Source organism: Felis catus, chromosome D3 (genome assembly GCF_018350175.1).
Source record: "Felis catus isolate Fca126 chromosome D3, F.catus_Fca126_mat1.0, whole genome shotgun sequence".
NCBI classification, from domain to species: domain Eukaryota; kingdom Metazoa; phylum Chordata; class Mammalia; order Carnivora; family Felidae; genus Felis; species Felis catus.
Window position 1 is genome coordinate 21,797,499 of NC_058379.1, and position 15,503 is coordinate 21,813,001.

Here is a 15,503-nt window from a genome sequence, read left to right on the forward strand (position 1 = left end):
TTGAAAACAAAAGGATGACATAAATTAACAGGCAGAGAGGAGGAGGGAAGGATAACACTGGAGATGGGAGTGGAAAGAAGACATGTGCAAAGGTCCTAAGGTAGGAACACAAAGTCCTCACATATCATTAAAGTTGGTTATTGTCAGCTCCAAAGGATGAGGGGAACCAAGACAGGTCCCTGGCCTACTGTAGTCCTTCAACAAACTTTTACTAAAGGAATGAATGGCCGTCCACAAGGTGACCCCAAAGAACCTTTATCTCTCATCAGCAACAAAGGGATGCTCTAAATCACATCTTGATCTATTTTCTGTTTCTGCCATTCACATTTATGTTCTTGCATCCTAGCATTCACATCTTGAGCTATTCTGTGTTTAAGATACTTTACTGCCTTTTCCCTTAATCAAATTTCTATCCTTCTTTGATGGTCCCCCAAAGGCAGACACTGTTTGTTCCATTTTGTCTATACCTGCTTTACATCATTTGTTTTGTAATTATAGTTCATTATGTTTCTATTTCCTTCAGTCCCACCCTCTCTGTGTCCCCCATCCCCACTCCCAGCTCTAAAGGGCAAAGACTGCATCTTGATTATCTTCAAATCTCCAGGGCCTAGCATAAAACCTGGTACAGAACAGAAACTCTTTGTGTGGCAAATCCAACTGAAATGTTGGATCCAGCTGCCAACTATGAAGGTAATTTCCGAAGATAAGCTCCAACGGTCAGCAGGGATGATTCCACTCAATAAGTATTCAGGTTCTCAGGATGACTACTTATGGGTAAAGCCACATGTGGATGTGCAGGCCTCAGTTTATCTGTTATGCATTCACACTGTTTTTCAGTTAGAGTACCTGAGCAAGAATATTCACCCAGAACCTTCAGCTTCTCAAAACCAAATACTCTTCAAAAGAATACTCTTGGCTTCTTCAGCTCCCTACAGCCCTGAAAGTTGATGATCCTTTTGCATCTTTTTTTTTTTTTTAAGTAGGCTTTACACCCAATGTGGAGCCCAGTGTGGGACTCGAACTCACAACCCTGAGATCAAGACCTGAGCCAAGATCAAGAATAGGACACTTAACTGAACCACCCAGACACCCCCAACTTTTTTTTAAAGTAGGCTCTACACCCATATGGGACTTGAACTCATGACCCCGAGATCAAGAGTTGCATGCTCCACTGACTGAGCCAGCCAGGCATCCCAACTCTCTTACAACCTTTATTCTAAGAAATGAAAGAGAAATATAATACAAAGACCTAGCAATTTCTGTGAGGCCAAATGAAAGACCCATCCAGAATCCAGTCTGCCTGGAAAATATTTCCTCTCAGAAAATACCTCATTGTACCAGGACATTTACTCTCTCCCTCCATAGTGTTTATCTCTCATATTTGCAGACTTATCAACAGTGGCTACTGATTGTCAGAGGCCAGAAAGGGAGTTTGATTAAGTATATGTCCCCAGTAGCCTCAAAACAATAAGGGACCCTTAGTAAGTGTTTAATAATCAGAAAACTGTACCTTCACAGTTACTATTGGAATTTGTTGCTTTTAAGAAGTTGTAAATGTGCCATGCAAAGGGGGTGAGAATTACAACAAATGGTTCATTACAAAGGTTCTCACCTTCAGGATCTTTTGAATCCTGGTACAAAATATATTCAGTTTAAAAATATATATATATAAAATCAATTTACATATGCTTCTCTCCCCCAACTTAATAACTGATGATGTGATTCTCAAATAATCTGTGAATTCACTGGGGCAGGCACTAGGATGACAGGATGGTAAGGCTGGAAGGGCCTTTAAAAATCATCTACTCTAGTCCAATCCTTTCGTTTTTTTGAAAGAAAAATGGGCTTGAAGAAGGAGAGTCAAGTTGCCTAACCATCAGAAAGCTGGTCCGAGAGGGGCTTAAACCCAAGTTCTGAAACTACCAGACCAGTTGCATTTTTATTATTGTATGCAGCCTTAGACAAGTTAGGACTTGCTTAAGACTACACAGTTATTCAGTGGAAGGGCTCAGCCTGGTACTCCAGCCCACAGCCAGTGCATTTCCCACAAGACACTAACATTCCCCTTAATCTTGGTCTAAGAGCTGGGTTTCTGCAAACTAGTCCTTTTCAGACTTCAAAGTGGTGAGACATTTCCAGGTACTGAAAGCTCATGAGACCATAAAGCCTAACCTGAACCAACATGCACAGATCCTATCCTTTCATTTGAGAAAAATCTTTGATGCTTCTCATGTTCCACTAGACAATGAGAACCAGGAACAAAACCCAGCCAATTCAGTGCAGCACAAAACAACAAGGATGGTAACTGCTGTGCCCCCCTGGGAACTGGCAGGTCAGGTGTATAAATCCCACTTGTTCCAGGATAAAGCAGGAAGCAGAGGGGCAGGGCAGCAACCGGTGATGAGCAGCCAAGAGAGAAAAGATCACCCTTTAATGAAGTAAGTACCAACAAGACTAACAGTATGATTAACGTTCCTCTAGATACTCTCCCCTATATCCCAAAGATTTTTCCTCTGCACTAGCTTCCAAATATTACCAAGGGGAGTGTCTATAGAAGAAATATGACATGATTTTTAAAGGACTTTCTGGACTTCTCTGAACCTTAGATTCTTCTTTCATAAGAAGTGGGATCAAATTATTTCTTCTAGCTCTGAGTTAGTGACACCAAATGAGGGTCTCTCATTTTGCAGGTTAAGGCACATACACAGACATCTCAGAAGGTTGACTTTTGCTGTTGTTTCCATCTGCCCTTTAGTAGTAAGGGTCAACCAGAAGAGCTGGAGTAACCTAGGTGTGAAACCTGGTTCTGTGTCCTTGGGCAAATTATTTAACCTCTCTGAGCTTGTCTCCCTTAATCTTTAAAAAGAGAATAACCATCTATACCTTATAGGATTCCCAAGAGGATTAAGAGAAATAACTAAATATATGTGAAAATACTTCCTGCAGTGCCTGACACTTGGTTGGCAACTGAAAGCTTTTCTTCTTTCTTTCATGTATATCTAGGGGGTTGGCAAGGGAAAAGGTTGAGTTGAATTACACTAACCTCTAAAATCTGAAGGGAACATTTTCAAAACAAATTCAGCAAATTTTTTCTACGTGCCCATGTGCAAGACAAAGACTATGTCACGAACTTCTGGGGCCCTTGGTGAGTACTCAGGCGGGTGACAGAGACAAGGGGATATGTACAGAAATAACACGTCAGAGAGGGACAAACCAGTTGCTGGGAGCAGGGCAAACTTAGTAGGGTAATAGGATACTTGGTAGAGAAACAAGTGAGACAGATGGTTCCTGTGGCTTTCCAGCACTCAGGTTCTCACTTCCAACCATAGTCTACTTAGCTGTGAATGAATAGGCATTTTCTTATCAGAGAACTGGTTAACCAATTAATACATTCCCAAACAGTAGTTCTCTACTCATTGTCAAAGATAGGAGGAAAAAAATTAACTACTTTGAGTCCTTACAATGTGCCTGGTGGTGTTCTAAGCACTATGCAAACATGAACTAATCAAATATAAAGATCCTATAAGATGAAGACTAGTACTGAAGGATTATTATTGTTCCCATTTTATGAAGAGAAAATTGAAATGCTCAATTAACAAGTATTAGATTTGGGTTTAGACCACAGGTCTGCTAACTCCAAAGTCTATGTCTTTATATTTAGATTTTCTTCCCTAGAAAAAGGAAATTACAGGCAGAAAGACTTGACATAGAATACCAGGGTGGATGATCAAAGTATATTCTAAGAGAACTCGGCAATGGTTTCATGCTCTAGCTACTGTTGGGTATAGATTAATAGGTAAAAGAGTCTAATTCTTGCTACTATATAAACAAAGTTAACAGTGAGAAGGAAGATAGGCTTGTAAGAGAATGCTAGAGCTCTAGGTCCTCTCACTGAAATGCCAAACTGATCCTGCATACACACAAACTGATCCTGCATCCGTTCCTAATATGCCCCTGAACCCTAGCCCTTCCAGGTTGCAGGTAATTCCTGTGGTCAGTGCCTTCTTCTCCATTCCTATCACTAACACTTCACCTCAGGGCCCACTGTATCACCCCCAGATTGGTGCCTTCCTTACTCTTGTCCAATCTATCATGCCCACCAATGCCAAATTGATACACACAAAATACACACATCATCATGTTCTCTGCCTCTAAACCTATGGTCTCTACTGTAGTCTGAAAAATTCCACAAATCTAGCATTAAACCCTCCACAGTCTGGCTTTACCTACCCTCTCAGCTTTATCTTTCACTTCCTGTAACTGCCCCATTTCTCCATTCTTGCCTCTATCACCCATATCAATTCACCATCCCTTGTGAGAACCTTGAAACTTGCCCAGCTATGCTTCCTACTTCCAGTTTCTTCCCTACCAGGATATCATACTGCACCCTCACCCCCACCACTTTTAATCTACCCAAGACTTCTCAAATTTTACCTCCTAGAAGTATCTCCTGACCAAATCTGGTAGCCACCCTGGACACCTTGCTGTTGTTCAAACATGCCAAGTACATTCCGGGCTCAGGGCCTTTGCTCATTCCCTTCTATTCCCGACACCTTAAATGCTCTTCCCTCAGATATCCAAATGGCTTACTCCCTTCCTTCATTTCTCTGCTTCGATGTCATTAATCAGGGAGGCTACCCTTCCCTGACCTCCAACTGTTCCTATGACTTTATCCTACTTTATTTCTCTTCAGAGCATTTATCCCTGATATTTGATACTCAAATTTACATACTGTCTATCACTTCCATCAGAATACACACTCTGAGGGGTACGTTGATGGCTTAGTTGGTTGAGTGTCCCACTTCGGCTCAGGTTGTGATCTCACAGTTCCATTAGTGATTTAGACCCCCACATTGGGCTTGCTGCTGTCAGCCGGTCAGCTCAGAGCCCACATCAGATCCTCTGTCCACCTCTCTCTCTGCCCCTCCACCACTTGCGCTCTCCCCAAAATAAATAAATACTAAAAACAAAAACAAAAACAAAAACAAAAAAACACATACACATACTCTGTTAGGGAAGGGATTTGGTCTGTTTTGTTTCCTGTTGTTTCCCCCAGGGCCTAGAAGTGCCTGGCACGTAATATGAACTCAATATATATTTGTGGAATGGATGCATGAATAGAGTTCTCCAACATCTTTTAAATTCCATAATGTTATCACACACAGGCCTTCTAAAAATTTGTCCTGATTTGCCCATTTTTTTCTTAATTACTCTCAACTGACAGTGAATTTCTCAAAGGCACAAACCACATATTATTCATTTCTACAAGTATTTATTAAGGACTTATTATGTGCTATGTCTCAAGTAGCCTGGAAAATTGGAAAGAGCACTGGAGGAGAAATCCTAGTTTAGTCCTGACTCTACCATTAGTTGCGTGACCCTAGACAAATCCATTTTTCTCCCTGGGCCTCAGTTTCTTCATACATGACACAAGGAGAGTAACATTATCAAGTCTCTCCTGGCTCTAGCATCTGTTAAAATTTATAAGAGGTAAAACTTGGCCCAGCCCAGTGCCTTAGACATCACAGTACTCAGTAAATATTTGGTTTCTTTGTTGTTGATTCTCCCGTTACACAGGAATCTGAGTTGTCTTGGAACAGTTCGGACAGAACAAGTAAAAGTTTAAGCCCCACTTCCTTCTGACTCCACAGGATAATCTCATTCTAATGTTTGTGATAATAAAGAATTCTGGTGTTTGTGAGAGGATAAAGCACTGAATTTGAAGTTGGAAAATATGAATTCTCATCACCGCCATTTACTTGGCCGTACAACCTTGAACAAGTCATTTCTGAGCCTTAGTCTCCCCATCCATAAAAAAAGGCATATTGGCCTACTCCCAGCTCTTCATAGGCACCTTTTAATGCTGCTCCATCTACCTGGAATGTTCTTTGCCCTTTCTTTGCTGGACTTACTCTCTACTTATTCTCAAGGATCAGCATAAACTTGCTTTTTAAAGGAAAAGTGTCTTCTTGCCACTCTTCTCACCCCTGGTGTACTCTTACAGCACTTACTTCCACTGTTTATCTCAAATTATTATAGCATTTATTTCTATTACTACCTCAATTATTTACTATCCGTCTCTAAGGCTGTATCCACCACAAAGGCAAGGACTGTATCCATTTTGTTCATCATTATACTACTCAGTGCTTGCATAAGCACAAAAGTATCCCACAGATATTCTTATGGACAAATGTCTAAACTAATACACCTAGACACTTTACTGCCTCTACAAAGCTTTTCAGTTCACTCAGAGAAATCTAATAAACACTTATTGCACTCTAAGATCTTTTACAAGTTTCTGAGAATCAAGGTTCGAGACAGGTAACTGACATACATGGAGGTTAGAAAAAAAGTCACTGGAAATCATTTGAACTGAAAAACTCTGGAAGCTTAAAAAAAAAAATCAGAGAGAAAGGGACAGGGAACATTTTTACTCCTAGTCTTCTCCAGAAGCCTATTATCCAGAATGAAGAGAAAAATCCCAAGCTTCCATGGTAAGGAAATGACCCACTGGTGGCCTGGTCCTTGTATTCAGGATGGAGGAAGTGACTGTCCACAGGCTGAAAGCCAGGAAATGGGGGCAGATATCCAAGACAGCCTCCCTCCTCCACCATTCCCTTCTGTCACCTCTAGAAAGCTTCTGGATGCTGACCCTGGTCGACCTAGAGGCTGGGCCTCCCACACAGGTGGCTGGGAAACAGAGGCAACAGAAAGGGGGACAGGCCAGGAGGGCAGGAAGCTGCAGGGTAGTGTGTGAGGTGACCGAGAGGGGACTGTAGGCTCAGCTAATCTAACTCTGAAGCTACCCTTTACCTTTGGACAACTCTTCGCTCTAAGAGGTGTTTGGCCACATTCTTCTCCTGTCTCAGAGAGGCCAAGGAAGACCCAGCTCCCATGGAGGGTCCAGAACCCGAAGTGGCCTACCTTCCCCAGGAAGAATGCTTCACTCTCTCCCTAACCCCTAACCCGTGTCCTAAACCCCAAGGGAGCCCACACTCCCAGCTTCCTGCAAAGAGCCCTAAGACCTGCCTAAGATCACAGGCACCAAGATACCCGTGAGACGCCCTGGATCCGGTCAGAAGTCACAACTATCCTCATTTCCCACAGAAAACCCAGAACCCAGGGTAACTCTCCATCTCCATATAACTGGCCCAAACCCTGAGAATCCCTTCCTTACTCTCCATATTCCACAAAGCCCTCACTCCAAGAGAACTCAGGCCCCAGCTTTCTTAGAAAGAATTTTATTTTTTTTTAAGTTTTGATTTATTTATTTTGAGTGAGAGAGACAGAGAGAGAGAGAGAGAGAGAGAGAGAGAGAGAGAGAGAGAATATGAGAATATGAGAATATGAATCCCGAGCAGGCTCGGCACAGTCAGCGCAGAGCTCAATGCGGGGCTCAAACTTCCCAACCGTGAGAACATGACTTGAGCCAAAACCCAGAGTCGAGGCTTAACCGACTGCGCCACCCAGGCGCCCCCTTAGAAAGTTTTCATTTGGGGACCTGCAGCCGCCAGATTCACAAAAAAAAAAGCTGGTTCCTTCACAGAGCCCAGCATCCCTTCCTCGAGGGACCTCAACCCTCAGCAGCCCAACCCGCATATCCCTCGCATCCTTCTGTCTTCGGCCCCCCAATTCCCGAAGCCCCACAACCTCCGAGTCCTCGGGGAGCGTTGTGCTCACTTCCCCAGTTCTCCTGCTAAAGTGCCGGGGTCCATGGGGGTCCACTCAGCCCGAAACTCCCAAGGCTGCCAGCTCCCTTCAGGCGTCCCGGGCCCGGGCTTCCGAGATAACGGCGGAACAGAACGGCGCGGCCCTTCCTTACCCGACTGCGCGGCCATGGTTCCGGGGACGCGGAAATGGGGAGGAGGTGGTGGGGACTACAGCAACTCCTCTCAACTCTCGCAGCCGTCTCAGGCGCGGGAGGATCGCAGCCCCCGGGCGCAAGCTGGATGCACCGCCTACGGCGCCCGGGGAGGACCAAACCGCACCTGGCACGGGGGCCCGCCCGCCGACGCCCCGCCCCGCTGACGCCAGGCCACGCCCCCTGACTCGGGCTCTGTGGGGGCCCTGGTGCCTCCCAGAGAGAGCGACGCCTTTTGTTGAGTGCCTGAGCTGGTGAGGGTGATTGTCCGCAGCCGTGAGGTGGTTTGTCAGCATAGTCCCCGGGACTCCTGGGAGGTCTCAACAGGAGATCCTCAGCCCATTTTACAGATGGGGGCAGCTGAGGACCCAAGGAAAGAAGTTCTATTACCTCAAAATGGCTCAGCTCACTAGGAGCAGAGGTGAGATGGGAACCCAGGTCGCCTAACTCCCAGGCAAAAGCTCTTTCTAGTAGAGTGTTTAGGACCAAGAATATGAATATGGAGGGGCGCCTGTCTGGCTCAGTCATTAGAGCATTCCATTCTTGATCTTGGGGTTGTAAATTCGAGCTCCGTGTTGGGTGTAGAGATTGCTTAAAAATAAAAATCTTAAATAAAAAAAAAAAAGGAATATGAATATGGAGAAGCTACTCCACAAATAACTTTGGGGATTTAGAGTGGACTTTTCTTAGGCTTCCAGCTCAAAGAAGCCACTTATCTGCCCCACTGTGAGTAAGCTGGCAGTGTGTGGTGTGAAGGTGGTGCAACCAGCATTCTAGGGGCAGATTCTTATCGGGGCCAAACAGGTATATAAATAAATGCAGCACACCAGATCTTCCAAATTTTCAAGACAAGCCCAAACTCCAGGTATTTAGGTGAATTTTCCCACTTTTTAAAATGTTGGTAACAGTCAGAAATTCTAAAAATGCCACGTAGACTAAAGGGAACACACTTGTAGACTGGGTTTGCTCTGCTGGCTCTTCTTTGTGGAGGAGAGAGCCCTGGACAAGGAGTTAGAACAGCAGGCTGGTTCCTGGCAGCTGCTAGCTGGCTGAGGGGCCTTGAGAACCACTTTCTTTCACTGGGTTTGGGAGGGAATTGGGGTCCTCTATGTGACAAAGGGTGGGCTGCATCAGCAGGACCCTGCAGTCCTTCCCATCTGATTCTCCTGTGATGCGTGTTTGGCGACTGTCATTTCCTTAGACTGGATTTAGGTCATGGGAAAAGTGTCCAAATGACCAGGAAGAGGCAGGAATGGGGCCCAAGGAAATGGATCATGACACCCCCGCTAAAGACAAAGTTCAACTCTGCTGCTGTCTGGCTCCAGCACTCCAATAAGCAAAGGTGGGCACAATTCTCTTCTTCCTGACCTGTGTAATCCAAATAGGAAGCAGGTCAGATGTTTCTCCTCTGGGTGTGGCAGGTGGCTCGTGAAATCCTGAGTATAGAGAAAGTGCTGAGGGGGTGGGGGAGGGGATGTGCCTGACTTCCGGTAATTCCTGGGAACCCTCCAGCGGTTGGCTTTACAGTTTCTGAAGAATTTCTGGTCTGATTATAGCAACTACAGGATTGTGTGTTGAATTAAAGTGGCAGGGATCCAGGGGACTCTGACAAGCCACCTCATGGTAGGCAAAAAGGGAGCAGGGATTTTATTCACCCTACACATGCAAAGAGGTAATGCTGTATTTTGCCAGGCACACAGGCACTGGAAGCTTTGGAACCAAGACCCCTGTTTGTCTTCCCTCTCCCTCAGCCCCACAGCAAGGCACCCAGGTCTGTCTTTTCTCCCTCCTTACCCTCTCTTTCCACTTCTTTCCCACCTCCAGCCTCATGGTGTTCACTAGCAGGGAGTAGGGGGATAACCAACTCCCCCAAGTTCCTTACAGGGAAGTTTAGGTAACTCTTGAGAAATGCAAATTGAAATGTAAAGAAAGAAAATAGCAATCTGTAGAAATGTATAACCAAAAGATATCTTTCCAGTATAGGCCCAAAGAATATTCCAAGATCACTTGTGAACTCCAGGGGGATTTCTGGAAGACAGAAAATCCTGGGTAGGGAGAAGATGTGAGTTTCTAGCACCCAAGTCACCCGTTCACACTTTGATTACCCCACCATAGTTTGGTCAGTCCCTAAGGCCAGATTCTGCTGACAATCAACTCTTTGGACCTATAGAAATGAGAACCTGGACACTGAAAAACACCTGAAGGTTCTGACTCTGCCATCCTGAGGGAACGGGTCTACTGATTCCCAGCTATACCTTCCGATTGTCACTTACACTTTCATCAAATTGATCCTGTCTTTGGCCTCTAGTCTCTCCACTCCTAGAATCAGTCCCATCCAAGAGCAACTGATTAATCCTCCAGAATTATGTGTCTGCTCAAAAACCTTCAATAGCTCCCTGTTGCCAACAAAACAAAGGCTAAACCAGGCCCTCATGAGTGAACTACATCTCACTTTGCAGGCTTTTCTCCTACTCCCTTCACTCCAGAACTGTTTTTCCAGAATACATTCTGCCCTTGTACCACTCTACCATTTCCCTCCGTGTTCTTTGTAATTTTGTTGCCCCTTTCTACCTATTCTAGTTTCTAAATGCTTAACACATTATGTTCAATTATATCATTTTGCAAACCCTGTGAACTAATCTAAATCTGCACTGATACAATAGCCATTAGCACATGTGGCTATGTAAGTTAAAATGAAATAGAACTTAAAATTAAGTTCCTCAGTCCACTAGCCACATTTCATGTGCTTGCTAGCCACATGTGCCTAGTGGTTACTGTGTTGGACAGTCCAGATAGAGAACATCTCCATCATGACAGAAAGTCCTGTTTTAGACAATGATCAGTAAGGGCTGCTAACATCACAAAAAGGGACTGCCAGGCATCATGTGCCTCATGAAATGATGAAACAAGAGGTATATAGTACCATTTATGACATAGTCTTACTAAATACCCAAGCCTGAACCTGGTCAAGCTTCTGGATTTAACAATTTACAGGAAATACAGGAGTAAGAGGAGCTTATTAACACCACAGTGATGCATATAGCAAAACTGAAGCTGTGGAAAACTCAATAGGACAAATGACAGATAAACCACGGGGTGCCTGGGTGGTTCAGTTGGTTAAGTATCCGACTTCGGCTCAGGTCATGATCTCACAGTTCATGGGTTTCAGCCCTGTGTTGGGCTCTGTGTTGACAACTCAGAGCCTGGAGCCTGCTTCAGATTCTATGTCTCCCGCTCTCTCTGCTCCTCCCCCACTTGCACTCTGTCTCGCTTTCAAAGATAAATAAACCTTAAATTTAAAAAAAACATGTAAACTGTAGAAGAAAAGAGGAACCTATGGATGTAATAAGAGACTTAGGAGACCTCCAATAGCAAGATATGGATCTGATTTGGATCTTAATGCAAGCAAACTGAACAAAAAAGTTGAGACAACTAGGAAAATTTGATCAATGATTGGATATATGATGACATTAAGGAATTATTGTTAATTTTTTCAGGTACATAAAATAGTATTTTGGTTGTTTTTGAAAATCCTTATCATTGAGATGCATATTTGAAATACTTAATAGATGGCATAGGACTAGGATTTGCTTCAAAATAGTCCAGGCAAGAGAAAGGGAGCAGTATGAGGGTGGGGACAAAACAGGATTGGACAGGAATTGATGGTTATTGGGGTTGGGTCATAGGTATGTAGAGGCTTTACTGTCCTATTCTACTTCAGTGCATGTTTTGTTTTCCATCTCTTATTGGGCTTATGAGTTCTTGGAGATCCCTGATCTTTGCATTTCCTACCATATCTTAGTGCTGTTCAACTTGATTAAAGCCTTAGGTCAAAGTGGAAGAGAGGGAGAAAAGAGACCTTTTCAGAGGGACGACCTTGTAGCTCTATTGTGTGTGTGTGTGTGTTGGGGGTGGGGGTGGAGCCTGAGGTGAGGCCAGGTTTGTAACCTATCTTCCATCTCATACTCTGCTACTGAGGAACCTTAGGGAGCTGTACATCCACTGCTCCAGGTAGAGGGCTTGGCCAGGGTCCCATCTGCCCTGTTGCAGAGCATGTGAATAACCTGTGATTGTCCTCAAGGTTCTGATTGTCCACAAGCTAAGCTCCATTGTGGTAGCCTTAAGCTTAGGAATTCCATACACTTGTCAGGACTAGGGCTGTCAGGTTACATCTTGGGTAGGACTGTATATGCAGCCAGTCCTCTAGCCTGTGCTTCTCATCCCTAATTATCGATGGCTGCCTGAAGACTGCTCCTCATTGTGACAGTCCCACGTATGCAGAAGTGTTTCCCAGAGGCCAAATCAGTGTGATTACTCCCCAACCCATTCACGCCCCCCCCCCCCCCCCAGTTACACAGACAAGTCCATAGCTCACAGTAATGTAAAACCATTTGTTTAATTCTAAATCAAATCACTTTCACAACAGTGAAAATTAGTGACTGGTCAAGATGTGCCACTTTACATGGTGTCATTTTCTGACTGTGGTCGGGACCTGGTCCTAATCCACAAAGGTGGCAGGGGCGGGGGGGGGGGGGGGGCGGGCTGGACGCCAACATAGAAAACACACAAAAGAAACGAAAACTGCCTTGGCAGAGGGGCAAGGTGATGAGCCTGCAGAGGGGTGGTGGGAAGGGGGTTTCCTGTTGGGGCTGAGCCAGCAGTCCCAAGTTGGCTCTCCTGCCCCAGCTCCCAGTAGAGGGTGAGTGGGGGGCCTAGAAGGTTCAAAATCAAAGGGTACATGGCCAACCTGCCTTGGCTCACAGGTTCCTGGGATGCCTTTGCTGGTGGAGTTCTCCTGGGCTCACTCTACTTCGTCAAAGAGTCGCAATAATTTGTCTTCCTACCCACAACCCTTTCTTTTTAAACTTTTCTTCTGGAAACCCATTTCTGTTGGGCCCATCTATCTGAAGTCCTCTCTCTCACCACTAGGTGGGGCTACTGCACTGAGCGATCTCACCAATTCACTTGTGCTGAGAGGTTGGGGTCCCTCTGACTTTTGGGATTTCCAGGAGGTGATAAAAAGAGCACTCTTGAGTGGGTGTCCCAAGAATGTTTAAAATCCATCAGGGACACTGTAAAGCTGGTAGCTTAGTCCTACCAAATGGATTCGGCAAATGAACCACCTTTTCAACACTTAACGTTTTGTCTGATTAAACACTGAACTCTGGCATTGACAGGTACAGAAGGGAAGGGGTGGGGGCTGTGGACAGGAGAGGAGGACTTCCCCTGTCTTCCTCAAGGTCTTGGTTTCCACATGCTATGCAGAGCCACAGCTGGAAAAAAGCACTAGGTGGGGCTTTCTACCACTTATTGGCTATGGCTAGGGGTGAGCCAGGAGCAATGTGGACTGGTAAAGTGACAGAGAGGCCCCCAGAGGAAGTCCATCTTCCACGACCCCTGGGATCTCCTGGAAGAGGCTGAGTTTCTAGGAAAAGGCCTGACCAGGAGAGTGAGAACCATTCCACAAGTGAACTGTCCTCCTGCCTGGAACCACTCCCTCAATCAGATTCTGAGGAAAAAGTTTGTGAACTAGAAAAACAAGTCAAGGGCTTGGGAAAATGATTCCCCTGGAAATTTCCTGGGGAAAACCACACCATGTCATCGTGCTGAGGCTCTCTAGGCCCTGCTGTCTGGCATTAAAAATCATCAAGGGTTGCCTGCTCCATAGTTGCATGATTCCCTGGTTTTAGTACACATACAAGGAGTTTTCAGGGGTATCCACATCCACCAAGCCATACCCAAATCAGGGTCATATGCGGATCTCCCCACTCCTGCTTCTTCATAAAGGACAATTTGGCTTCTGGGGAAGATGGTCTTCAACATGCGCTGACTTGACAAAGCCCCCAGTTCCCGTTGGGTGGGTCTGAGAGGACGCACTTTGGCTTGGGGAAAGGGCTGCTTGTTCAGTTCCTACATCAGAGCTCCAAATCCCATCAGAGTCCCAATGGCAGGTCTTTCCTGATGCGTAGTCCTGGCTTCAGCAGCAGTCTCGGCTGTGTGTCCTCTGGCAGAGAGGCGCAGATGCACGTATTTTTGGGGGGAGAGAGGATGGGAAATCTGTGAGTGAAACCACATGTCTCTGGGGATAATACACACCAGGAAACCAGGAGGTCATTCAAGCCACTCTCTGCAGCCAGAGACTGAGCATGGCCTAGAGCCAATAAAAGATCTTTGGCTCTCTGGTGAATTCATGAAGTGACTCCAGCTTTAGATGCTGCAATTATGATCTTTATAGGACAGCAATTTCTTGCATTTCTGCTAAGGAGGAGGAGGAAATAGAACACAGCAGCACTGGGATCTGGAGCCTCACTATATGGGGAGTCCCACTGATTTTGGAAGCCACTTACCAAGGGGTATTTAAAGAGATGAAAGAAAGTTTCTATTTGGTTCATCCCTTTGTTTTTGTAATATTAAATTCAGGTGAAATTGTACTGACAATTTCTCTTTTCCTGCCTCTTCCCTGTGCAGAGTCAGGACCTGCTAAGCTGGTTGGAACAGGACTTCATGGTGTAACTCATGAGAGACGACTCAATGCCAAAGACTGAGGTTACAGCAGGGTGTTTACAGCAGTGGCCATACTCCAGAGTCCTTGACAACAGGTCTTGAGTCCCAAAGCTCTGATGGAGAAGCAAAACTCCTTGATGTGTTACTGACCCCACCGATTCCAGGGGTCAGGATTAGCCAGGGAGCCAAACATCGAGAGTGGGTGTGGCATGTCACCAGTCCAGAGGCCCTGCCGTGGATATAGGCTGGGACCCAGCATTAGGCAATCAACAGCCAGAACATGATCACCAGGGCCACAAACAGGAAGAGGCGTGATAGGAACTGCTCATCCACATACTGGGGTGTTCCAGGGACAGCTGGAGAGAAAGGAGGGAGAAGAGAGGCTGTCAGAACACTGCAGCTGTGAGCACTGCCTGTCTGGGCCAGAATTGAGAACATCAATCTTCATCTCTTTAGAACAGAACTCTGCACACTAAAAAGATTTCCAAACCCCAAATAACATCAGGCAAAACAAAACTTGAATCATGAAGATATATGGAATAATATAACAATGAGGACAAGGTCTCCAATTTATCCTAAGAGAGTCTGGTCTGCAGATGTACATAAAACAGGAAGCTCTTAGAGGAAACAGTAAAAGAAAAGCTGCTGTTAAGCCTCTTCTGTGTGCTAAGTGTTTTGTACACACACCTTGCTGGGTATTATTATTCCCATTTTGTGTAAGTAGAAACTGAAGCACAGGTATGAGGTGACCTGCCCAAGATCACAAAGTTCACAAGTTAGTGGCAGAGCCCCAGTCATGCTCTCAGCCTCTCTGCATGCTGCCTTGAGTCACAGAGTCTCTAGATTCTGGCACTGTTGAGCATGGAGGGGTCTTAGCCCCACATAGAGTGCCTTCCTTTTCTAGAGGATAGAACTAGGGCCCAGACAAGGCAAAATGGCTTGTCTCTTCCATCACACAGCAAACTAGGGACAGAACTGGGCCTCCACTCCTCCCTGCTTTGAGAAAAGCTATGTAGGGCTCCCTGTCCAGACTTTGGGGGAATGAGTGTATGAAAACCAATCCAGGATGGGCAAACATATCAAACATGATAAAGGAAAACTGTGATTGTAGCATGGGGATAAAGTGATCTCTGGATCA

General features: G+C 45.3%; 2 protein-coding genes and 1 long non-coding RNA gene across 6 annotated transcripts in view; 1 reads left to right on the plus strand and 2 right to left on the minus strand.

Moving 5' to 3' along the window:
- LIMK2 (LIM domain kinase 2) overlaps positions 1 to 8,172 on the minus strand; it is a 59,466-nt gene extending 51,294 nt beyond the window's left edge. The window contains exon 1 of one of the 2 annotated variants that reach the window (XM_045041629.1): positions 7,823 to 8,172. In XM_045041629.1, the coding sequence (XP_044897564.1) occupies positions 7,823 to 8,157 (335 nt within the window). In that variant the 5' untranslated portion in view covers positions 8,158 to 8,172. The remainder of the gene's footprint in view (positions 1 to 7,822) is intronic. The other variant, XM_003994812.6, reaches the window with a different exon arrangement.
- LOC102899532 lies at positions 8,143 to 15,017 on the plus strand. The gene is made up of 3 exons (XR_441532.5): positions 8,143 to 8,282; positions 9,063 to 9,203; positions 14,330 to 15,017. It is a non-coding gene; the product is annotated as an uncharacterized LOC102899532 (long non-coding RNA).
- The window catches only part of RNF185 (ring finger protein 185), a 37,113-nt gene continuing 33,848 nt past the window's right edge, over positions 12,239 to 15,503 (minus strand). For all 3 annotated transcript variants that reach the window (XM_011287752.4, XM_019814761.3, XM_045041632.1), the window contains exon 7: positions 12,239 to 14,721. In XM_011287752.4, the coding sequence (XP_011286054.1) occupies positions 14,624 to 14,721 (98 nt within the window). In that variant the 3' untranslated portion in view covers positions 12,239 to 14,623. The remainder of the gene's footprint in view (positions 14,722 to 15,503) is intronic.